Source organism: Mytilus edulis, chromosome 2, assembly GCF_963676685.1.
Source record: "Mytilus edulis chromosome 2, xbMytEdul2.2, whole genome shotgun sequence".
NCBI lineage: Eukaryota > Metazoa > Mollusca > Bivalvia > Mytilida > Mytilidae > Mytilus > Mytilus edulis.
This window is the reverse complement of record NC_092345.1, coordinates 49821294-49848515: the sequence shown is the minus strand read 5'-3', so window position 1 is coordinate 49848515 and position 27222 is coordinate 49821294. Positions and strand designations below refer to the sequence as shown.

The 27222-nt window shown below is 31.8% G+C and overlaps 1 protein-coding gene across 1 annotated transcript in view; it reads right to left on the bottom strand.

Annotated features, from left to right (window-relative positions):
• Positions 1–2603: 2603 nt before the first annotated feature.
• The window catches only part of LOC139512375 (WD repeat-containing protein 5), a 29065-nt gene continuing 4446 nt past the window's right edge, over positions 2604–27222 (bottom strand). Inside the window, exons 2-14 of the mRNA XM_071299973.1 lie at positions 17716–17862; positions 15353–15449; positions 14508–14581; positions 13222–13311; positions 11927–12016; positions 11143–11226; positions 10518–10573; positions 9914–9960; positions 9247–9322; positions 8895–8928; positions 7882–7956; positions 4425–4512; positions 2604–3138 (exon numbers count right to left, since the gene is read on the bottom strand). Of these exons, the coding sequence (XP_071156074.1) occupies positions 3038–3138; positions 4425–4512; positions 7882–7956; positions 8895–8928; positions 9247–9322; positions 9914–9960; positions 10518–10573; positions 11143–11226; positions 11927–12016; positions 13222–13311; positions 14508–14581; positions 15353–15449; positions 17716–17862 (1059 nt within the window). The 3' untranslated portion in view covers positions 2604–3037. The remainder of the gene's footprint in view (positions 3139–4424; positions 4513–7881; positions 7957–8894; positions 8929–9246; positions 9323–9913; positions 9961–10517; positions 10574–11142; positions 11227–11926; positions 12017–13221; positions 13312–14507; positions 14582–15352; positions 15450–17715; positions 17863–27222) is intronic.

Here is a 27222-nt window from a genome sequence, read left to right as displayed (position 1 = left end):
ATTTTTTTATTTAAACCTTTATCTACAAGACTTTCAAGATAAAATCAATGGTCAGTAAAGCAGGCAGGACATTTCACTGTGAGCACTCTTGTTGAGATATATGGCAAAAAGTGGTTTAGCCCAATGTTCCATTTCACTTGCATCAGCCATGTTTGTTAATGGATAAATTACCCCAGATGCAATTTTTAAATTGGAATTTGAAAGAATATTTAGGTAAAGTTTGGTAACATCTGGTCCAGTAGTTTCTGAGAAAACTTTTATGAGTTCCAACACTATGAGAATCAAGTGATGATTTAAATCATGTTGACTTATTGGAGATCTTGTTCTCACCTTTTTTTAGTTCTATATTAAAATCAATGGTAAGGGAACTACCATTTGATTTTAATGGGGGGGCTAGGATGAAAAATTTTGTCCTGCATTTTTTTTTAGCTGTAATCTCTGTCCTGCCTTTTTATTTTTTACTCTGTTCGGTCCTGCCTTTTTTTTTTTAGTTTATCCTGACTTTTTCTTACCTAAATTGTCTTCCTGACTTTTTTTTTTTGCAAGTGTCTCATCCTGACTTTTTTTTTTACTCAAAACTCCTGTCCTGCCTATTTTTTTCAAATTTCATCCTAGCCCCCCCCCCCCCCCATAAAAATCAAATGGTAGCTCCCTAACTGGGAAGTAGAAGTCTAAAATATCTGTAAAGAGTTTACACTGTGAAGTGCTGAGGATGTGAATAACAAAATGTTCAATCATCAAAAATGCTTTTAATTTGATGGTTAAAATATTATAATTCTGAAAAATCAGAAAATTTAAAGGAAAGGGAGCATAATTTCATCAAACATTCGTTTAAAATAAATGAAAAAAAACCAAGCATATTTCAGTTGTGTTAACACATGTGATAGTAAAGATCCAGAACTCTGGAGTGCAAATCATATCCCCACCCCCCCATATAAACAAGTATCTTACTAACTCATCCGAACAACTACCAGTAAACTGATGTGAGTTTAATTTAATTAAGGTGCAACATGTAAAAATTTAAGTTAAGTTTGAAGGTAAAGAACATTAACTCTGGTAATGAAAAACTAAGAAATTTATAATATTAAATGTCAACATATCAATCCATAAATGGTGGAGTTGTTGCCAAATATGTGAAAGTTTCCCTTAATTCTGGATACTCTAAAATTGCAACAGAGTTTCATCAAATTTGCTCAACCATTCCTTTGCTCTTGCATAATGCACAGTTTATAAAATATATACTACAGACATATCATATGGCAGGAGAAATATTCAAATTCAGGTATCTGTACACACCATATGGATTATCTTGCTCTCTAGATTCTATAACGTATAAAGCTATTTACTAAAAGTTAGCAGCTGCACCACTACTGGATACACATCTATTGTCTTACATTCTGTGATATTTGTCAGAGACAGGCGAAAATATAAAACAAGTCTTCTGCTTGGAATAGATGATAATGACAGATGTAACTTAATAACTAACAAGAAAGTGTCCAAAGTACACAGATGCCCCACTCGCACTATCATTTTCTATGTTTAGTGGAGTGTGAAATTGGGGTCAAAACTCAAATTTGGGATTAAAATTAGAAAGATCATATTATAGGGAACATATTTACAAAGTTTCAAGTTGATTGGACTTTAACCTCGTCATAAACTACCTTGATCAAAAACTTAAACCTGAAGCAGGACAGAGACGAATGGATGCAAAGACCAAAAACATGTACCTAGGTAGTGCATAAAAAGGTCTCTCACAGAATGGATCATGTTCACAAATGGTTTATAATTGTCCTGAATATTCAAACAGAAAATACTAACATATTCCAGAATAATACAAACATGATTTATTTCAATACAGTTTGAATGTATGACATTGTTTGAATTATGAGGTCCAAATAAAAAGTTGTATTTCATATTTCATATATTGGGTAATGTTTTAAAAAGAACTTCGTTTTCTATTCAAACCAATACAACTTTTGTGATAATGTTTATGCTGCTTTTCTACATATTTTGATCAACTTGACAAGTATACAATTGCAAGGTGTTTCTCAAAAGGATTGCATATAAACGACTTTTCGTTAAAATCTTGAAAATAATAATTGAAGAGATAAGACAACTGTGAGACATACTTGAATTTTCGATGCAAGACAATTGCCTTCATGAATCTACTACAATGGTAGTCCTATGTGAAGGGATAGGATGAAATGATACCTACTGTTGAAACCACTGCCCCTTTCAAAATAATACTCCTCAGGCGCGGATCCAGCCATTTTAAAAAGGGGGGTTTCCAACCCAGAGTAAAGGGGGGTTCCAACAGGCCCGTAGCCAGGATTTTCCAAAGGGGGGTTCGTTTGACTCACAAACTCAACTTTAACAGTCACAATTCGAACAGAACATCGACTTTAACAGTGCTTATTAGTTTTCAAGGGGGGGTTCGTCCGAACCCCTCGAACCCCCCCTGGCTACGGGTATGTCCAACTATATGCTCCCATTCAAATGCATTGATCGGCTAAATAAAAGGGGGGGGGTTCCAACCCCCGGAACCCCCCCCTTTGGATCCGCCACTGCTCCTGTATACAAATATCACTTAATCATAAGTCAACTTCTATAATGAGCATTTATTACACCATTTACATTTCTTACACATGTCTACGAATATTTCTGTCTGTTTTAACCTGAGAAACATACTGTTACAAGTTAAAGATACTCTAGTGTATAAAATCTATGTTACTAACATTTTATTGTTAACAGGTACAACAATATTACCACGAGGAAATTTAGCTGCGTTTCAGTTGAAATACAAAATCAATGTTTACATCAGACATTATCCTATTGAGTGTTCCTAGAATGGCAGGCCAAGTGTAGAATTGAGTTAATTCTCGTCCTTCAATTAATTCATCATATACAACCGACATTCAATCAAAGAACAAACAACATTATGACTACCGGTAAAGATCTCATGATTGCATTTCGTGTATAAAAACATTGCCTTGACAAAGACATATAAAATAATAAATAATAATCTGCCAGATCTTTGCTACACATCACTTTTCCACAGTTTAATTGTTTTGTCATTTTCTAAAGCTGCTGATGCAATAATATTCTCTGTGGGATGACAGGCACAACACAATACCACATCTGAAAGTACAAGACAGTAGATTAACATTCAAAATGAAACTACTTATTCAAAATTTATAAACAAATTCAAAAACAAGAAACAAATATTCTAAAAATGAATAGTGCAATTTTAACTTTTACGGCTTGTTATTTTGTAGCAGGGTTGACAAAGTATAACCCTGGCCCAGGTTTTAACAGGCCAGGCAATACTCCTAGAAACAGTTATAAAGAGCAATACTGGGTTATTTGATTTTTCAAGCTTATTTTTACACAAAATAGTAAAAACTTGTTGTAGTTTAATAGTTTTATAGCTAAATAAATACATTTATAGAGATAACCAATGAGTCATTCATGAAGATTGAGAATTCAATTTCTTCCCCATCTCCACTAATTCTATGTAGGCAGAATACTTTTACAACATTTCAGAACCACATTATACCAATTGTTCCAGTGATGATCACTGAGGATATTTTCCCTGACAGTGAATACAAACTTTACTTTATAATGTATGGTAAATAAAACTTTGAATATTGTTAAAATGGAAAGAACTGATGATGACAGAGCCAGAGATGCAAACAGTTTTTTTTTCCCTGTCAGACAATGGGAATGGGGCCTACAGGGTACCAAGTTTTGCCAGACCCATATTTTCACTCAAAAATCAAATGAAATTATGCTATTGAACAAACGTTAATTTTGATTTTGTTGATATTATTATTATTTTAAAATAACCTGTGATTCATAACAATTGTAGGTTATTGAATAATACATTACATAATATTGATCTGATTAAAAGTCTTTTACCGGGTTTCGACCCACTTACAAATTTTATCGGCCATGACATATTTCCTGAACTTATCAACTATGCTTAATAGACCTCCTTCCTAGAGAGCGAATTTCTAAAACAAAAAACATGACGGAAATACGGAGAATTGTTCGGGGCGAGATGGACAAGGTACGAAAGACTATTACTGGGCGGAAATACTGGTTCCCGGAGTTAGAAAATGCGGGGGAACAGGACGTTTACTTTTATTAAAGATGATCGCAATTTTATAAACAAAATACTCTGCCGGGGCCGACGGGGATTTCAGTTTTGGCGGACCCAAGCGGACTTAAATATTGCCGGCCATCAGGTCCTGCACAGCTACGAGTTTTGCCGGATCTGCATAAATTCAGCCCCTTAGGTCCGACGGGTCCGATGATTAGTTGCATCTCTGCAGAGCTTGAAATACAATACAGTTATCTGATAATTATACTGTGCATTCTAAGAGTTGCAATCAAATCAGCTGTCATAATCTTAAAAATAGTACCTGTGTGACCCTGTAATTTCTGTACAATTTCTTTCGTCTGTAAATTCCATATAAATACTGTATTGTCTTCTGAACCAGATACTATCCACTAAAATAGTTTTTAAAAAAAACATGAGAATAAAAAAAGAAGGATTTTCCCTCAGGTTTAAACATATAAGCCTTAAACTTCCTTTTTATATGCAACATGAGTTTAAAACATGCTCTGTTATTTATACCTCATTGTTAAAAATATTAACATAACTCAATAAAAGTATGAGTCATTAAATCCATTGAAAATAAAGCAAATATTAATTAATATTGTATTAAAGGGAGTCAACTCTTGAAATTTCAGACATCTAAGGTTACTCTGGTGTAGTTAGTATTTGTGTCATAGGCTTGCTGTCTCATTAACATATACCAGATCATATTTTTTACTTATATTTAGCAAGATAAAATCTGCTTTAAAGTTCCTTGATAAAGCATAAAATAATATTGACAATATCAGAAATGTTTTTAGTGATATTTTGCTATTTCCTTTAACTCAAAAATCATGTCTGACAGTCTTATTTTCAAAAGAATAGGGTCTTGATAGTTTTTGTATGAAAATATCTTGTTTTGTACATTTTGAAGTTTCTGCATATGTGTTCTTGTTAATTTAACAATATATTTCTTTAAAAAAATATAGGACTGAGAATGATATTAGATATCAAATCAAATATATGCAGTTGCCACTCAATCCAGATAATCTCTGATTTAAGACCGTCTGGGTAGAGGAGATTTGCTTATATTAAGTTACTAAAATATTACAGACGTTGGTCAAATGTTGCTAAATTAGAGAGGGCTGTTTCAAAAATAAACATATGTGGGGAAGGAGGCACTTTTTATTTGACCCCAACATGCATACATTTTATATTGGATAATTAAATGTTCAAGCAATCTTTCTTATATAACCACCACCTATCAAATTTTAATAAAAGTGCCATCCTCTCTCCCCCTTCATACAATTAATTCTGGAAAAGCGCTGATGTTAAGGGAAAGTGATTAAATTCAAAATTTACAGAGTAAGAGTATACAAGACACTAATTGTGGGTTCTATTTATAAAATGACAGTTGAAGAACACACCAGGTATGTTCACAGTAGAAAGGAGTAGGTCCAGTAAGGACCGATTTTGGCCTCAAATTTCAGGTTTATCTGACGAAAGATGTTGACCACTTTTTAATCACTTAAGTGTCTATTTAATTTGATTCAATTAATTTATGTGAAAGATTTTAACTAATTTAGTCATTAAAATCGCTCCCATTCAAGCTCAAATATGAAAAATCTACCAAATATGCTGAAAAATGTCACTTTTAAGATTGTTTTTGTCAAAAATGAGAGTGGCCGCATCCATGTCCATCCTCAACCTTTATATTATGTTATGTATTATCATCAAATACAACTTACATTTAAATATTTTGGATGAACACGAATGCGGCCACTTTCGTTTTACACGGAAATTAGACGGAAACCGTCTAAAAATTAACCAAAATGCTAAAATTTTGAAGATTTCAGTAATTTATCATGACTTAATGATGCTAGAACGCGATTTTTGTGCATTGCATGTGGAAAAAACAGCTCATATTTATGTAGCAGAAGCATTTTACTTTCCAAAATATAGCTTAAAGATTACATTTTCACAATTTTCTAAAACTGCTATATTTTGGGGCCAAAAAGGGGTCTTACTGAACCTACTCCTTTACAGGTCTCAGGAAATAAAGTATGAAATATGGTTTGGCAATGAACAGTTAAACAGTGTTACTTCAAACTGGGGACATACAATTTTGTAGCTAGTCTTTGGTCAATTAAAAGGATGAAAACAAACAAATTTTAATATATTTGACCTGAATGTTTTTAATTTCATCCGATGTAAATAGAGCTTTTTTTGGCAGTTAATGAGCAATACTTTTTTAATTGATCATGTAATAAAACTTTACTTCTAGATTATGATAATTAAGTACGAGTAGAGTAACATCTATTACGCTTTAAAAAGGGTTATTTATTCTTAAAACAAGAGTGCACACGCTGAAATGTCTCGCCTTCTATACTAATCATTGATATTATGTTGATAGTCCTAAGTATAAAGCTAAGCTTTAATACAACTGTCACATAAACTTAACATTAACCAAGATAACTAAACAAAGACCAATGAACCTTGAAAATGAGGTCAAGGTCAGATGAACCATTCCAGGCAGACATGTACAGCTAACAATGCTTCTATACAACATATATAGTTGACCTATTACTTATAGTTTAAGAAGAATAGACCAAAACACAAAAACTTAACACTGTGCAATGAACCGTGAAAATGAGGTCACGGTCAAATAAAACCTGTGCGACTGACATAAAGATCATAAAATATTTCCATACACCAAAACCGACCGTGCGAGGGCTGTATAGCCAGTCAAGGTCGTTAAACACCACCATATATATATATATATATACACCAAATATAGATGACCTATGGCATATAGTATTAGATAAAAAGACCAAAACTCAAAAACTTATCTTTGACCACTGAACCATGAAAATGAGGTCAAGGTCACATGACATCTGCCTGCTAGATAGGTACACCTTACAATCATTTCATACAACAAATATAGTAGACCTATTGCATATAGTATGAGAAAAACAGACCAAAACACAAAAATTTAACTATAACCACTGAACCATGAAAATGAGGTCAAGGTCAGATGACACCTGCCAGTTGGACATGTACACCTTACAGTCCTTCCATACACCGAATATACTAGCCCTATTGCTTGTAGTATCTGAGATATGGACTTGACCACCAAAACTTAACCTTGTTCACTGATCCATGAAATGATGTCGAGGTCAAGTGAAAACTGTCTGACAGACATGAGGACCTTTCAAGGTACGCACATATCAAATATAGTTATCCTATTACTTATAATAAGAGAGAATTCAACATTACAAAAAATCTGAATTTTTTTTTCAAGTGGTCACTGAACCATGAAAATGAGGTCAAGGACATTGGACATGTGACTGACGGAAACTTCGTAACATGAGGCATCTATATACAAAGTATGAAGCATCCAGGGTTTCCACCTTCTAAAATATAAAGCTTTTAAGAAGTTAGCTAACACCGCCGCCGGATCACTATCCCTATGTCGAGCTTTCTGCAACAAAAGTTGCAGGCTCGACAAAAACTATAAACTTTTTAAAGAAATTAATCTTTAGATACAGTTGATTTGTGAATAATAATCAAGAATTTAGTGCTACATGATGGGGCTCTTGAATCTTAATTATAATAAGTATGACTCATTAGAAAAGAGGATATATATCCTTTTATGCCTTCAAAGCTATGCTAACAACACACAAATAATTTGATAGGTGAGTGTGACACATCTTACATAAAAAAAACTTGGTTACATGATATATAATGGGGTATTTTATAAGCTGAAACCAGAAAAAACATACCTTTCCTCCTGTTACAGAAAAGTTTGCAAATATACAGTATTTCTCATTTTTATGACCGCTATATGTTTTCAAACACTGAAAAGAGATAACAAATACATTTGAATAACATACACTCAGTAAATCACTTTTGTATAACAGTCTCTAATATTCTAACAAATACATTGTTTTATGAGGTTTAATTAATCCATCATAAGCTATACATAAATGTTCACGACTTTTAGGTGTTTTTACTAGAAAGTTTTTTATGAAAAGAAGGCAGCCTCTTTTTTTTTATTTTCTCAATGTGAAATATGAAGAACGATTCAGCCAATTGTTGTGAAACTTGGTTGGATATTTACTCAACGTCTACATTTTACAGAAATTATCCCTTTTTTTCTTATACTTTTATATGGCCAAATAAAAATATATGTGTGGTTTCAGTAATCCTACTGTTCCTACTTTTTCGCCTTAAAAATAGCCTACCCTAAAGATTTATTGTCATTTTTCATTAAGCACTGTTAAAGTCAGAATGTTGCTCCCATAGACTCAATGTAAAAAAACATAAAATAAAAAAATAAATCCCTTCCTACCTACCCTAACTTTTTTTCAGATGTAACTGGAACCACACATACTTTTTTATTTGGCCTCAGTAATACTGTTTTGAATTTTCTACACCTCCTCAATTTCTGAACTTGTGAGAACATTGAAAATGCAAACTTACAAAAAGGTGAATTCATTGTTTTTTCAGATTATTAAAATGTTAATTTCACTGTTTACCAAACATTTTTATTTTATCAAAATAATCAAACTATGCAAAATTTTCCAGTAGTGAACCATCACTTGGGGTTGTAGCCAAATGATCCTCATGAAAATGAGGTGTACAAATGGCTTATCACACTTTAAGCCGATTTCTCAAATCTTGTTTCAGCAATTTCATCCACAAAGGTCAGTCTTCAAACAAAAATGTGTTCCCTTAATAAACTTTAAAATAATGTGGTCTCAATTTTCATCTAAAAGCTAATGAAACAACTTACCTTTCCTTTGCTGTAGTCCCATAATTTTAATGTGCTGAAAAAATAATAAGTTATATCAGTGAACAATGTTATCTTCATGAAAACTTTAAATTGGCATATGAAAAGCTCTAGAAATCATAAAAATCAAAAAACAAAGAGACCATATCAACATATACTGTATTCAAATAAATATATCTGCAACTGTGTACACTTTATTTAATTTAAAATAACTATTATACACATTTTATTTGATAAAAAATTAACAATCATGTTAATGACCTTCCCTTAATATTTTCATACAATAAAAAAATAACAAAATTTTACTTATATGTTAGGAAAGTTGTGAGTGATTTCTATAATTTGTTTTACTTACTTGTCTAATGTTGCTGCTAAAATGTACTTTCCATTGGGTGAAAATTTGACAAATGATACAGGTGGATTATCATCATCTTGCAATGAAAAACAATGCGAACATAAATACCTCAAATTTGAGGATCACAACTTTTCCTGTCAGTAGAAAATAAGCCAAAAAATCATGTTTCAATTGAGAAACATCATCAAAGGTGAAATCAGTGTTTACTTACTGAATACATTATATTGAAAATGAGAGGCATTACAAATATCTTGAATGTTAAACTTTATCCTATTATTGAATTTTGAAAACCAGATGTCTATACAGTCAATATAAGAAATTATTTTAATATGAATTTCCAAAGCTTGTAGATAAAATCTAAATCTGAGATGTCCTGTTGTGAATTTGCTTTTACATCATAGTCTTTTAATTGAAGAAGATTCTTTAATGTTTCAACTGGTCTTGGTCTCCTTGAATAAAACAATCTATCCCTAATTTTGGACTATTGAATATTTTACACAAGATAAAAGGAATAATCATCAGAATAAGATCTTACAGAAAAACAACATCACCAGAGTATTAGTTTGAGTATAAAATTAGTTTTAACTTATCACCTAAAATTTATAATTTTCATTGTCAACCAAGCATTTTTTTTTTTTTAATTATGCAACAATAAAATCTAACTTACCTATCAATGTTTTTAAACACTGGCCTGATGCTGTGTCCCATATTCGACTGAAAATAGTTTTTAATATCATATTTTAACAATACATAATCATCAATGATCTAAAGGTCATTTAAACTATGTGTAAACAATATAGATTATTTAAAATCAAAACAAAAAACAGCACATTTATTTTTATCTATCATATATAAAAATACCTCTACAAATATTCTATTTTTCAAATGTTTACAAGGATATCTGTTACTTTGTGTTTGCCTCCCATAATATAAATATATAGTGTTGCATTCTTTAGTGTCACTGCACTCAATTCATATGAAAATAAAACATATTGCAGAAAAACATTATCCTTCCTCGACACTGAAACAACATTTTTCTGTACAAGGATTTATACAATTACTAGTTTTTGTCATTTCATATTTTTTACTAACTGTAAATTATTTGTTTAGTAGATAGTAGTCTATAATTCACTGCATTCAGAAGCCTCAAATGGAAGAAACAAATTTAATTGCACACTTTGAAACTTTCCCTAACATGATTACTGGACAACTTGAAATCTCCTTCACTTTGATCAAGAGTATGGTAGAATATTTATAAATGCAAAACTTACCACAAACCATCATAACTACTTGAAACTATTAATGAACCATCTCTATTAAAATGTACCTACAAGTATATAAACTAAGTTAAGATACAACTATATAGACAAGTGCTATATATAGATACAGGGATCTATGTTGGACAAGTGCTATATATATAGATACAGGAATCTAGGTCGGACAAGTGCTATATATAGATACAGGAATCTAGGTCGCACAAGTGTTATATATAGATACAGGGATCTAGGTCATAAAATTTTACTCAGTGATCACAGATTTTGTATATCTTAAATTTATGGTAGATTGGTTGAAGTTTTTAAAAAACTCAAAATGTTAAAATCAAATACTCATGATCACAAGAGACAGGACAAATGTTTTAGTAAAATATATCTGTTAAGACTACCATTGATTGTTTTACTATAAATTCTACTTCTTTATTAGTGTTCCTTTCAATAACAAAATTTAAAATGATCAATTTTGTCCTTATTTCATCAAGAAAATGTACAATTGATACAATTGATCAAATTTAAGAGTTAAACATTTCATGCTCTTTCCAAAGAAAACAAAAGGTGTCGAAATTAAATTCTTTTTAATTCCATCTTAATTTCTATTGGCTATGTAATCTAATCAACTTACAGCAGTAACAGGATCTGAGTGAGCCGGCAGTGTCTTCAAGCATTTTCCAGTTTTTACATCCCATATCCTTACACTTTCATCAAACTGTGAAAAACAATTAACAAATTGATTATGTACAGATCTCAAATTGTAATTATTGTAATAATTGTAAGTTTTCAAAAATACATGAATTTGAAAGTGCAACTAGCATTCTAAAACACAAATTTTTATGAACAATCTAACAATTAAAATCAACATATCTTTCAGAACACAACATTGTATTTCTGTTTCCAATTTTGTTATGATATAATTCAAATTTCTTTATTATCTAATCATAGAAAAAACTCCTGAAAATTTGTTTTCTGGACGCCCCCTGTCAATACTTCAAGCATATACAAGATGGACAAGCAAACATTTTTTCATTGTAGCAAGTTCTACAAGCACAGTGACAAGTGGTTTAAAATGGTATTGCTAAAAAAGAATGTTTTTTTTGTTTTTGAGTCAGAAATTTTGCCTTAAATCAAGACATGGCAATTATACAATGATTATAAGGACAATTGTCTGAGTCGTCCAAATGATGTGTTTTAAAGAGAGGTAATTCAAAGTAGCCAGTTTTGGTCAATAAGCTAAATCAGTAATGACTTACGAAACTAACAAAAAGGTAGAAGTGGTGAAATATGTTAAAATCGGAGAATGCAAAATTAATTTTCCATATTTTTAAACAATCTAAGGAAAGGGAATTTCTGTAACTCCAACTAAAATCTATAGAATAAATAACAATAAATTACAAATCATCTTTACTTACTGAACCAGATACAATAAGATTTGACTGTGGATTGAAATTGCAACAAAATACGTAATTACTGTGCCCTTTCAGTGTCTTCATACATTTCCCCTACAATATACAATAAAATTATAAATTAATTCATTAAATAATTGATATATCTACATCAAGCAAGTACAATATTGGGACAAGTTATAAATCATGGACATTTGCCTGAAGGCAAAAAATTATCAAATTATTATAATTTGTTTTTAGTTTGTGCAGTAAATTCAATTCAAAGTATGTTACAGATAAAATAATTTATAATGATAATAGTTTCTCCCTTTAACACAGACTTCACAATAAACGAATCCACAAGCTTGAATCTCAATTTTTTGAATTTTTTTGTTGGACTCTGTTGGCTTGTAGAGAAGAATTTTACTAGCTGTAAAACAATTACATTATGCATTGGCTGTAGGAATGTGTTGAGCATGAAGACTGTTAACACTTACAATGTATGTCCCCCACAATGGTTAAGTGAACAGTAGTAGTCTATTTACAGTGTTCAGTAAGCCGCATTGTAATAAAGATTGCATTCTTCGTCATACTGGTGCCTTGTATTTCAATCTTCAGAATGTCATTGATCAAGTTACTTTTAACAAAAGAGATTCAGAAGAGAATTTGGAAAAATCATTATTCTAATAAAACCATAACATTTCAATGATATTCTAATAAAACCATAACATTTCAATGATATTCTAATAAAACCATAACATTTCAATGATATTCTAATAAAACCATAACATTTTAATGATATGTTTATGTTATCATTTTCACAATAAAATTTTGTTTCGACTAGCATTTTACTCTGGATTTACATTGCAACAAAGTACATCATTATGGTACTGCTTCAGTGTCTTCATAAAGTAAGGCCAAATAAAATAGTATGTGTGGTTCCAGTTACATCTGAAAAAAAGTTAGGGTAGGTAGGTAGGGATTTTTTTTTATTTTATGTTTTTTCTTTACATTGAGTCTATGGAAGCATCATTCTGACTTTAACAGTGCTTAATGAAAAATGACAATAAAATCTTTAGGGTAGGCTAACTTCAAGACGAAAAAGTAGGGAAGGTAGGGTCACTGGAACCACACATATATTTTTATTTGGCCTAAGTAAGGAAAATGCAGTTTGAAGAATTATGTTGTGAAAACAGCCCAGTTGTTTTTTTTCAAATACATTAAAACAAATTTAATAGAAATAGTCTGTAAATTGGACTTGAAAGAGTTTGTAAATACACTCAAGCAGACACTACTCTATAACTAATATTTATTTAACTTACAGTAGCAAAATCCCAAATTTTTAATGTTTTATCGTCAGATGCACTAACAAGTATTCTGCTATCATTCGACCAAGCAACATCTGAAATACCCTACAAATAAAATAAATAATTAGGCAGAATAAAATTGCATTAAACTTAAACATGAGTAAATTCAATACCCCCTCCCTCCCCAAGCATACATAATTCAGAATGCAAAACTTTAAATCTGTATTTAATCAGTGTTTAGTATTGAAATTATCGACTTATGTGGTTTGGCTTAAAAAAATATACTGCACTGTCCAATCGTCAGCAAGAAATGTAGGGTTTGGGGAAAATATTTAGATTTTTACCTTTATGCATTACACACTAACAAAAACAATGCATCAACTGATGTCTATTGTTTTATATGATGATATTCTGATATATATATTTGATTCTGTACCAAGGGAGACGATCTGGACCATGTGTTTTGTTTTATATGATGATATTCTGATATATATATTTGATTCTTTACGAGGGAGACGATCTGGACCATGTGTTTTGTTTTATATGATGATATTCTGATATATATATATTTGATTCTGTACCGAGGGAGACGATCTGGACCATGTGTTTTGTTTTATATGATGATATTCTGATATATATATTTGATTCTGTACCAAGGGAGACGATCTGGACCATGTGTTTTGTTTTATATGATGATATTCTGATATATATATTTGATTCTGTACCAAGGGAGACGATCTGGACCATGTGTTTTGTTTTATATGATGATATTCTGATATATATATTTGATTCTGTACCGAGGGAGACGATCTGGACCATGTGTTTTGTTTTATATGATGATATTCTGATAAATATATTTGATTCTGTACTGAGGGAGACGATCTGGACCATGTGTTTTGTTTTATATGATGATATTCTGATATATATATTTGATTCTGTACCGAGGGAGAGGATCTGGACCATGTGTTTTGCATGTTGTCTATTTTCTTAGAGAAGTTGGTGTTGGCAGTCTGATGTAGAAATATTTGGGGTAATTCCTGTTCCATGTATTACTTATGTTAAAAAAATAATATAATCAAAGACAAATAAGTTCAAAAGGGGCACAACTCTAGAACTGTATATGACTCACAACACAATTTCAAACTCTGTCTGTGTTTTATGATTCATAGCATTGTGGAAGTTTTATCAAATTTGATGAGACAAACTTCAGTAAGACTGTGTTATATTTTTTTTAAAGGGCATTTTCAAACAATTCTTTGTTTTTGTTTTCTGTTGAAAAAATATTTCATATAAATACTTACTAATTTATGGCCACTTATAGTCTTTTCAAATTTCCCGTCATAAGCTCCCCATATCTTTATAAGTTTGTCAGCAGCTAAGGTAATAGCAAATATCTTTCAATTAATTCATTAGCTAAGAATAGAAAAATGCTTTAAATATATGTTTAAACAATTTTGCCTTTCTTACAGAACTTTCAAAATTGAGTCACTATATTCATACAGATATTTGATCATCAGCTTTGAAAGATAATTAATATCGAAATGTTTGCTTAAATAAAAATTAAAATATTCACATAAATTTTAATTATGACAAGTCGATGTGAAAGCTTTGCTAGTTGATTCTCTGTGAAAGTATTCGTAAAACTTAAGGTTGAGGCGGTATGGACAAGTAAACATATCACACAGTATAACACGATTACCGTACATGAAGCTGAATAACTAATTACATGAATCTTAAATCAATAGTTTTTTTTAGGGAAAACGTGACACAAATTTAATATACATTTGTACAGCCATTGTCTAGGAATATATAAGTATTCAGTAGACAGAAAGTTGATTGGCAATGAATGTGATAACGCATCACACAGTTTCATATGGCCACATGGAGCTAAATTTTAAATTTCAAAAAGATTGAGGATTCTGTCAGAGGAAAATAATACAAAATTTAATGGGACTGGAGAATGAAAAGACTGAGAGGTAAACCACTATTTCTACTACTACTGAATAGGGGTATAATTACATCGGTAATTCATGATTAATAGAGACCATGCATGCATGTTTTAAAAAATTCTTTCATTGAAAAGTGATCTTAATTTCTACAATGATGACAAAGATTCACAAAATGCAACAATAAAGACAATACTTACAGGAACTGGCTAGCCATTCTCCACTTGGACTGAATTTTACTGATGAAACTGCTTTTGTATGGCCTGCCATGGTGAATTTTAATGTGTAATTAGGTTTCTGTAAATACAAAAATATAAATTACTGATTAAAATTTTATTCTGGGAAAACATGGTTCATTAAATAGTTGCAATTTGATTTTAAACTTTGTCAGTAATCATGATTTTTTTTTAAAATAAAGATAGGTACTCTTCGTCTTTCTGCTGAAACTTGTTTTTGTGCTTAGTTGCAATCTAAAGAGTCACGAAACCATTCTTTGTGTTATAAAACCACTGTCCTAAGTAAGAAGACTGTTGAAGGCTTGCATATACATGTATGTGCCGTTCCAAACAAGATTTCTAAAATCCCATAGTTGTCACTGGTTTCTGTTTCCATAATTGAGTTCCTTCATTTTTATAGCAAAAATAATGTTGGTTTTCATTTTGAACTGGTTCTTTTAAATAATCAAAAAGTCTAAAAGGTTTATATGGTAGAGAAAACAGTCTATTTAAGAATACACATACGTTGAGTGTAAATATCAACAACAATAAGTACATATTGAAACTAAATAAATGTGCCATATTCATTTAAACTACACATATTTGACCATAAATTTTGTATTTTAGATGTAACTAGTAACTGACTTCAATATCCAGGGTTCTCATTAAGATGATTTCTAATAATAACTTTTAAAATTCAATATGCTCCATGAATAGAGGGGGGGCGAGACCATTTTCGGGACGCCGGGATTGGCCGATTTTAGCAACGGGAAATTGGGATTGCCTTGTTTAAAGATCAGGAATTCGGGATAGAAAAACATCGGGATACGGGAAACCCACGATTTTAGCCATGGGAAATCGGGATTTTTATGTTGAAATTTAACGGGATTGACAAAAAAGGTACCTTGGACAGATAAAAGTGACATTTTCATTATACTTCTATCGGAATCGCATCTAGAAACAGAGTAGGTCCAGATCTTATTGTTATTTTCTGCTCGTTTTTTTTTTTTTAAAGTAAACGTAGCCAGTGCCATATTTAATATCCACTGTACGCGAATGAAATGCTAACCAAAATTCATGATAAATGTCTAAGCTCCTTGGTATTAGTGTCGCTCTGATTTAGAGGATCAGTATACCCAAAGAGGGTGGTAAAGGTTTTTTTTTTCGTGCAACATGTTTTGCCATTTTTAATTTCAACCTTCCGTGAACTTGAAAAGTTCGTGCTTCACTGTGAAATTGGTAAAAACGGCAACGTGCAAGCAAATTTTAATTTTTCGTTCATCGTGAAATTGGAATTTTATTTCGCGTTTGTCGGTGAAAAATTACATAACGCCTCTTTACAACCCTTCCCAAAAGTTAGACTTGATTTGAATATTTTCAATAAGAGTAAGATTATGTAAGACCTAAAAGAAAACACAAGTGTTTCCGATACCCCTATATATATCTACCCTAATTTTAAGTACCTATAATCTAACTCTACTCTTTAAAGATTTTTGGATGTTATGTGGACAAGCACTTATAAAGTCAGAATTTTTCTCCCGCATGTGAACCAGTCAAAAACGTTTGAAAAAAAAAAACTATTTTGCTTTCCTACCGATCCTATTTTTTTAGGGGATGTTACCTGAAACACATGTATTTTTTCTTGGCCTTACTACACAGATAATTTCACAGACACAGTCTTCTCTATAATCGAATATCATATAAAAATATTTATGACATTCTGCAATTTTGAAGAAAACAAATACCCCAACTTGACGTGTTTAAAATGTACGTACTGAATATATTGGTCAAAATGCACAAATTAAAAGCAAATAATTAAGACCAACATTACTCAGAGGGTTTAATTTTCAAAGTTTACCATGACGGCCTCCTTTAAAAGTTGTGTCAGACGTGTCTATTCGTTACCTAAAATAGTGGAGGACCTCTTTAATAAATAAATGGTGATTTCTTGTTTATAGGGATCGGGATTTTTAACAAAATATGTCCGGGATTTCGGGATTTTCTGATATTAACACCGGGAAATTGGGATGAGACCCCATCTAGCCCCCCCCTGAATACACATGAAAATGTGAATCTTTTTTTTTTACAATTAATACCTTCAGCTATATATCATGTATATAATCATTTAAATCTTCTGTGTCAGTATCCTTATCTTCAAGACAAGCAACTGGTGTTTTGGCAGTGTCATGGAGTTGGTGACAAAATGTGAATTTTCTTTTTAATTGCCTTTGTTGGTCTGTTGATTTTTTTTTATTTTCAACATCAAAAGAATTCATACATACAACCTTTAAACAAGCAGAAAAGAGTCAGACAGCATACATTTTTTCTTTCATGACCTATCAACCTACCAATGACTGTGATGATGGTGTTTTGGGTGTTGTGACTGAGGATGATGTCAATGTACTTGATGGAGTAGAGGATACAGGATTTGTTGTGGTACATGGTGGTTTTACATCTCCTGGTGTCTGGGGAGTCTTATTTTCTTCTGTAGACATCTGAAATCAATACAAAGGAATATTTTAATACTGATGCTGCCAGAGATGTAGATTTTATAACAAATGTACACCTGAGGGTTAAACATTTTCTGCCAAACCAAAGACTAGTATGCTATACTAATATGAGGCAGGCATTACCTGTGAAAGGGGATGAATTTAGTATGAATTAAAAATTCAAATATATTCTAACTTCAAAATCTGTTTAAAAAAAAAATGGAAATACCGCAACTGTTCCATTTTGGTTCTGTTGTTAGGGATTTTAGTTATGATGTTATTTAAGTTATGAAGTCATATTCAATGTAAACAAATAAATGCCATCATCAGGTAAAGTTTTTTCATATCAAAGAATTATCAAAAATGAAATTGGTATCATGTTCCTTCTTATATTCTTCTAGTTTGATGAATATATATTTACTCAAAGTCTCATGACAAAGAGACTGGAAAACAGTGATGTCACTAAGTTTTGAAGAAGCAGGCTGAATTTCTAAAATAGGCGGCAAGTACATGCGGACGGCGAAGCCGTTCGCGTCGACGAGCAAGCTCGTCGCTACTACGGCGGGGGGTCTGGGGCCCGCTCAAGGGCCCCAGGATTTTTTTTTAAAATGGTGCAAAATCCTGCATTCTGGGGGTGTCCTAGACCCTTATTCAGACCTCTGAAAACATCATTTTTTACTGAAGATAATGTAAATGATTAACTAAAATTAGCAACATGATGGGTAAATTTTCTGTAAATGTGATCATATCATCGATCATCTTGATGGACCAATATACATTTTTGTGCATTTTCCTGCAGGTTGACTGCTAGTAAATATTTTTGAACTGAAAGAATCCAAAAATCTTAGTTTGAATAGAAACATATTGTCTCTGGTTTGAATTATCACTTGAATAATTTAGTTTTAAATGAAAATTGTAATTGTGACATTGAGAACATTATGTTTTAATTTTATATTAAAAAAGTGTTGGTTTTGTTTTTACAAAATTAAAAACAATATAATATTCACTGACTAGTAGTCAGCTGGAGCTTCGATTTCAAAGTTAAAACTGTTACAGAGGTGCTATATTTTATAAAATCGTATGCTATCCCAAGGACGTATAACTAACATAATATACGTCCTTGGCTATCCCCAAAAAGATTTGAAAATTTAGACTAAAATTCCTGCATTCTGAGCATACCTGAGAGTGATTTAGATGCTTGGGAAAATGTTAATTTTGTCTTATTTTTGTTGTTGACTTCAATCACATTGATTTTTTTTTTAAATGAGAATCCGTAGTCCTGGCAAGGCTAATCTATATTATATTTTTTTCTGGGAAGGTGTCTTTTGTAAGACAACTAAGGAAGTCTGTTCTTGAATATATGTAAATAATACACAGGCAAGTGCCTGTGAAATTATAGGTGAAATATTATAATTTTATTTAAAAAATAATCGAATTTATTAAATATCTTGATCGATTTGCGTACGTACTTAGTGACAAATGACCCCCTTTTTTCTCATATAAGACTTGTACACGTATTTCAAACATGTTGTCAAGCTATGTCGTTTTATTTTCTCTTATTTGTTAATATAACTGTTCAGTAAATCAGTAAACTAAAATCCTTTTGAACTATAAAAGATATTTTTAAAAATTATTTGTGGTCGACAATATTCTACTTTCGTTATTGACCTTCATTCTCTGGACACCACGTGGTCGTGGGCTTTGAAATGTGAACTACAAAAGGTGCTGTTTTCCAGATTCTTGACAACATTATATATATTATACTTTCTTTTATTTGACTGATATATTAATTTCCATAACATGCTATTGTCATCTTTGGCTTATTCCTTCTCTTGAAGCAAAAACCAAACAGGGTCATAATGTCCATCGGAACGTCTCTCTTTTTATCCTTGCAAACATTACAATACTTACCGACTTTAAATAGACGACCAATCAGCGGACTGCATTTACGTGAACTATATTTAGTCAAAGGTAGTCTTGAGGATTTTAACCGTGAGTGATATTACACCGATTCTAGGATTGGTGGTTCTCCTGACATAGGAGGGAGTTGCAGTACAGGTAAACAGGTAAACGGGTAAACACTGATTTACATCCTTGTTTATCGCGACTTTAATCGTGGAAGCTGATGCATTGAACAATTATTTTTTAATATTAACCTGATTATCTTTTTTATCTTATTAATTTTTTTTACTCATGCAAAAATAGCCGGCGGGAAAAGGACAATAACCGGCGAAAATCGCCGGCTGCCGGCTTCTAACGACATCACTGGAAAAAGGAAGTAGATTTTTGCATAAATGCAGGAAAATAAAGTCTGAAAAAAAAAGTTAAAGATTTTGAGTTCATTAGTAGAATTATTTTTATTTTTTTACGGGAAATTTTATGAACGGGTGGATTTATAAAAACAAATGTTATTTTTTTAAGGGAAATTTTATAAATGGATGAAACTATAAAACCAAATGTTAGCGATAATGTCTTGTAAAAATTGTTGCAGATTCTAAAAAGAAAATATGTCTTCTTTTTCAGCTTTTATTTGCCTCAGGGTAAATCGAATACTAATGTTTATGAAAGACACACTAGTTGGATGTGTGTGACAGATGGTAAGTACAAAATCCTGAAATGGGAAAAGTATCAATTCAAGAGAGGGTCATATTAAATGGCAGTACCTTCTTGTAAATAACGGTAAAGATTCTTGCCAAATGACATTAAGGTTTATCATAACCTTTTTGCTAATATGGCCATATGTACACCACAAATTTTATTCGGAGTACAGACAAACCTTTGCACCTGGTGAAGTTTTAAGGCATGGCAGGACCTAGATAATGAAATTTGAAATGTATTTATGTTTCAGAAAATTATAAACTTTTCAGGGTTTTGCTATTAATTTTTGTTCATTCCTGCAGAAGGTGCAAAAATAAACTAACTTGGGGAACATTTTGAGAAGCTACCCTCATATAATCAATGTTGTGAGTAGTATTGATTTCAACAGACAATAGACATCTCAACACAAATTATAGGTGATTAAAATTGTGTAACTGAGTGGACTGTGATGTATCAAATGAAACTTGTGTGTTTGCTATCTTCTGCAGACTTGAAAAAAATGCACATCAAAATCTGTGCAAGTTCTTAATTTTCCGAAACATAGACTACATATAAATTTAATATAACTAGGTCCTGCTATGCCTTAAATAGTTCCTTGATGCATCAGTTTGTCTGTACTCATAGTAGATTTTATGCAATTACGGTATCATTTTTAAGTTATAAAATACATCGATAATATATATTATTATTTAAGGTTTATGTACCCTTCTGTAGCCATTTTTGTACTAATTTTTTAAACATCAATTGTATCAAAACTACAGATATAGTGAATAAAAGAGACAGGCCATTTTGAACATATACTAGGGGGAAACTTGATGCAAAGCATTATTATTAGGTCTTTCCACCTTTCCGTGGAAAGACCTATTGGATTTCTTCTGATTATTATTATTAGGTCTTTCCACTTTTCCGTGGAAAGACCTATAGGTTTTGTTCTGATTATTATTATTTTTCTTCTTCCGCCTAAATTTTTTTCTTGCGTAGTTTTGTTGTTTCAAAAGATGTCGCTTAGATATTTGGAATATGATATCGTATTGTTTATACGCTTTTAAAAATGACAACCGCGTAACAAAATACTTAACCTTGTAAGAGTTATCTCCCCAAACACTGTTTTTCTTGTGGCCACTACTCCTTTGCAAACGTAAAAGATTACGACAAATTTATTTTACCAAATTGCTCGTTACATCTTAAGGATTAGGATATTCATTTGGATCGAGCTTTATGGAGACTCCATATGAGAGTTATTCCCCATTTTCATTTGAATTAAGTGATATGCATTTCTAAATGGTAAACCATAAGTGATAGAGACCAAGGGTCTTTGTATTTGAGGTCCTTGGTCCAAAAAAATGAAAATGAGGTCAAGGTCAAAGGTCAAGGTCATATTCTAAATTTTGATTTTGGCTAATTTTCCCTTATTTTCAAAAACCTTAAAAGATATCGACAAATTATTTCTACTAAATTGTTAGTTGCGACATGTTGTAACTTATAAATTTTGGTTGGAAGGTTGCGTGAACAATAAATGAGAGTTTTCGCCCATCTTATATCTAAAATCATGCCTAAAGTGATATAACTCATTAACCATACATATTACAGACCTAGGGTCTTTTTATTAGAGGTCCTTGGTTGGTGACCTTGAAATTGAGGTCAAGGTCAAAAGTTAATAGGATGTTCTAGATTTTGACCTTTGCTTTAAATTCATATCTATACATTATAAAGTCATAGGAACTGACATTTTAGATTGATTTTTAATATTTTGATAATAAAATAGATCTTTACTTGTGGAAAGACCTTCAATTGTTCTTTGAACAATTGGTTTTTAATTATTATTTTTTTTTTTATTCTTCCGCCTAATTCTTTTCTTGCGTAGTATTGATATTTCAAAAGATGTCGCTTAGATATTTGGAATATGATATCGTAAAGCGTATGCACTTTTAAAACTGACCACTGCGTAACCAAATACTTTACGTTGTAAGAGTTATCTCCCCAAACACTGTTTTTCTTGTGGCCACTACTCCTTCGCAACCATAAAAGATTACGACAAATTTATTTTACCAAATTGCTCGTTACATCCTCAGGATGTTCTGTTTTATTTTGACCGAAGCCGTATAGAGACTCCATATGAGAGTTAGTTCCCCTTTTGTATTTGAAATTTTGAAATGTATTTCAAACTGGAAAACCATAAGTGATAGAGACCTAGGGTCTTTTGTTTTGAGATCATTGGTCCAAAAAAATGAAAATTAGGTAAAGGTCAAGGTCATATTCTAAATTTTGATTTTGGCCTATTTTCACTAATTTTCATTAACCTTATAAGATACCGACAAATTATTTTTACTAAATTGTTAGTTGCGACATGTCGTAACTTATATATTTTGGTTAAAGGGAAACTTCGCAAAAAAATCAAAAATTGATATTATGTTCATTCTGTATAAAAATGCTCAAATTCATAGATATTAAAGTTTTATTCCGCTAGATAAGCGATCACCATCGATTTTAAATTTAGAGTATCAATTCTCTGCGATCCGCCATTTTGTCTTCTTTCCCGATTAATAAAAACGATATGTCTATAAACCACAAAGAAACAAAACTACAGTAACCGATGTAGTCGTAATTGCGTGTCGATATCTTGTCAATCGTACGGTTGTTTTATCCGACTAACTAACTTGATACGAAAAATATTCTTACTTTTTTTAAATTACCATGGTCTGTTGTTTTTAAACTGTTGATATTGGAATTAGGTGAAAAGTCAAAGTTGAAATCATAAATAAGTGTTCCGTGAAAATTGTTTTCGAAAATCTAATTTGTTCATAATTCTTTAAAGTAATAAACAAATATATTTTGATCTTTCCTCATCTGATCACCAGCATGGCTAAAGGTATTACTTCCAAAGGTATTGTGAGGGGTGTGAGGGGACACGTCCAGGTATTCAAGCGATTTCCTGTCGGGCTTGCAAGTTCATGCATCGTTTCACTTCTGCAGGTATTGATCAGTGTACACGGCTGATAACTTATAACTTATAACTTTCCATTTTGAACTATCAGATGAATAATATACAACTCTGTCTTACTTGTCATTACTAAACTCATACGCTTGTTTATAAATAACATTTCTGATGTAAAGAATATAATTCATAAACATATAAATAATGGCCGAAACGTCTGAACAATTGGTTTATTTATACAATTATATAAATAATACCCAAAAAATAAGATTTGATGAAATTAAAATCTATTTAAATATTTTTTCCAAGGGTGAATTTGGGAAAATGTAATATATAGTCATTGTCAATAGTGAAGGACAGATTGGAACAGACCAGAAATATTGATTTAAAACTAGAGGCTCTAAAGAGCCTGTGTCGCTCACCTTGGTCTATGTGCATATTAAACAAAGGACACAAATGGATTCATGACAAAATTGTATTTTGGTGATGGTGATGTGTTTGAAGTTCTTACTTTACTGAACGATTTTGCTTCTTACAATTATATCTATAATGAACTTTGCCCATTAGTAACAGAAGACTATATTTGGTAAAAATTTACATAAATTTACCAAATTAATGAAAATTGTTAAAAATTGACTATAAAGGGCAATAACTCCTTAAGGGGTCAATTGACCATTTAGGTCATGTTGACTTATTTGTAGATCTTACTTTGCTGAACATTATTGCTGTTTACAGTTTATCGCTATCTATAATAGTATTCAAGATAACCAAAAACGGCAAAACTTCTTTAAAAATTTCCAATTGGAGGGCAGCAACCCAACAACCAGTTGTCCAATTCATCTGAAAAATTCAGGGCAGATAGATATTGACTTGATTAACAATTTAACTTCTTGTCAGATTTGCTCTAGATGCTTTGGTTTCATAGTTATAAGCCAAAAACTGCATTTTACCCCTATGTTCTATTTTTAGCCGTGGCGGCCATCTTGGTTGAATGGCCAGGTCATCGGACACATTTTTCAAACTAGATACCCCAAAGATGATTGTGGCCTAGTAGTTTCAGTGGAGATTTTGTAAAAGATTACTTAGATTTATGAAAAATGGTTAAAGATTGACTATAAAGGGCAATAACTCCTAAAGGGGTCAACTGACCATTTTGGTCATGTTGACTTATTTGTAGATCTTACTTTGCTGAACATTATTGCTGTTTACAATTTATCTCTATCTATAATAATATTCAAGATAATAACCAAAAACAGCAAAATTTCCTCAAAATTACCAATTCAGGGGCAGCAACCCAACAACCGATTGACCGATTCATCTGAAAATTTCAGGGCAGATAGATCTTGACCTGATAAACATTTTTATCCCTTGTCAGATTTCCTCAAAATGCTTTGGTTTTTGAGTTATAAGCCAAAAACTGCATTTTACCCCTATGTTCTATTTTTAGCGGTGGCGGCCATCTTGGTTGGTTGACCAGGTCACGCCACACATTTTTTAAACTAGATACCCCAAAGATGATTGTGGCCAAGTTTGAATTAATTTGGCCCAGTAGTTTCAGAGGAGAAGATTTTTGTAAAAGATTACTTTAATTTACGAAAAATGGTTAAAAATTGACTATAAAGGGCAATAACTCCTAAACAGGTCAACTGACCATTTTGGTCATGTTGACTTATTTGTAAATCTTACTTTGCTGAACATTATTGCTGTTTACAGTTTATCTCTATCTATAATAATATTCAAGATAATAACCAAAAACAGCAAAATTTCCTCAAAATTACCAATTCAGGGGCAGCAACCCAACAACCGATTGACCGATTCATCTGAAAATTTCAGGGCAGATAGATCTTGACCTGATAAACATTTTTACCCCATGTCAGATTTGCTCTAAATGCTTTGGTTTCTGAGTTATAAGCCAAAAACTGCATTTTACCCCTATGTTCTATTTTTAGCCGTGGCGGCCATCTTGGTTGGTTGACCGGGTCACCCCACACATTTTTTAAACTAGATACCCCAATGATGATTGTGGCCAAGTTTGGTTTGATTTGGCCCAGTAGTTTCAGAGGAGAAGATTTTTGTAAAAGTTAACGACGAACGACGACGCCGGACGCCGGACGCAAAGTGATGGGAATAGCTCACTTGGCCCTTCGGGCCAGGTGAGCTAAAAATGTACGCACTTGCCGACGATTCGTTTATACGACTGGATAGAAAGTTACGGAACTATAGCGCAATTTAAAATATATACATGTATACATTGAACATAAGAAAAAAACATATATTTTGAATAAATAGGGGTAAAAGTGTTGTAAATAGACTAGTCCACGTATGCCAACAGTATGTCATCATCGAATGTCGATAGACTATTGTATACCAGAAGAAGAAGAGAACCAATTTGATTTAAATACAGGTCGATGTATAACTTTTGCTTTGGTTCATTGAAGCTGTGGACCTAGTAAAATCACAGATTTATATTTCAATAAGATTGTTATCGAACAAAGGAAGTAATTCGTCATCACAATTGTTATATATGCCACTGGACGAACACTAATTATCCCCAGGGAATGTGAATATTTTGCTGGGAAACTTTTGAGTATCAAAGTTTCAAATTAATTTCGGGATTTATTTTCTTTCTTGGTATTCAATAACAGAAAAAAGAATAAATTACTTGTTCGCTAAATAGGGGTATTCTTGTCAGATAAAAGACTTTTAGTTATATTTAAAAAATAGGGAAATATGACATTAAATTGGTTCTGTCTTTTTTTTTAAACATCGTTAAAAAGATGTGTGTCTAAGGTGAACGCCACAAGAACCCTGTAATACTAGTACGAAAGTATAGCATGTAAACATTCCTTCTCAATAATATGGTTGTATTGGAAATCTTTTCATACAGATTGACAACTCATTGTCCGATATGCATGTAATATTTGCCACATGACGCCCATAGTTCTTTCTACCATCATCATCTTATTCTGTGATATTGCTGTAAACATCGATGGTTCACACCCAAACAAAATGGGAGTAATGGACCTTCAGAGCTTCTCCGTGTTATACACTTGTGAAATATATAGACGAAATTACTGTATTGAAATGAATCTACATCTCACAAACAGGATTTTTAAATAAGGATTGTGAGTAATCACCTTACAAACCAATATAAACGTATGGCAAGATATAACCATGAAGGAATTTAGTTTTTGTCAGACGCAAGAACTCATCACTATATATATCATAAACGTATACGTATATATATGCATACAGTTTCAAATATTAAGAACAAGCGGTCGATGTCGATAGTCTGTTTTCTAACTGTTCAGAGTTAGACATGTCACTTGTTCATTCTTGGAAGCCTTCATATTCCCCGTCTAACGATGGGAACTCTTTCTGATTGTGTTGACTATAAATGCTTGTATGGTAATTATGTCGTTTATCTGTACAAGTGGTTGCATTTCCTCTCCTTTCCCAACAAACAAACTAACGAAACACTACTAGTCTGCTTTCTCTGGAGCTCATCCTCAATGGCGCTTATACGTCAGGAAACTTACATGTATACTAATAATGCCGATTGTTTCAAGAACAACGATGTATGGATGAACTATTATAAATTCGTCAATATCAGTTATGCATGACTAAAATATAACTTTTATTACAACTACTGTATTACTTATTTGGATTAATGACGGCTATCATGTTCAACATTGCACAAATATTATCATAGAATTTAAAATAAAATCCTCAAAATTCCTCAAAAGAAATAATGCCTTAGCTTAGATAATTGATATTATTTTCACAAAAAGTTTGTGTAAATGATTGTCAAATGAATTTAATTATGTAAGAAT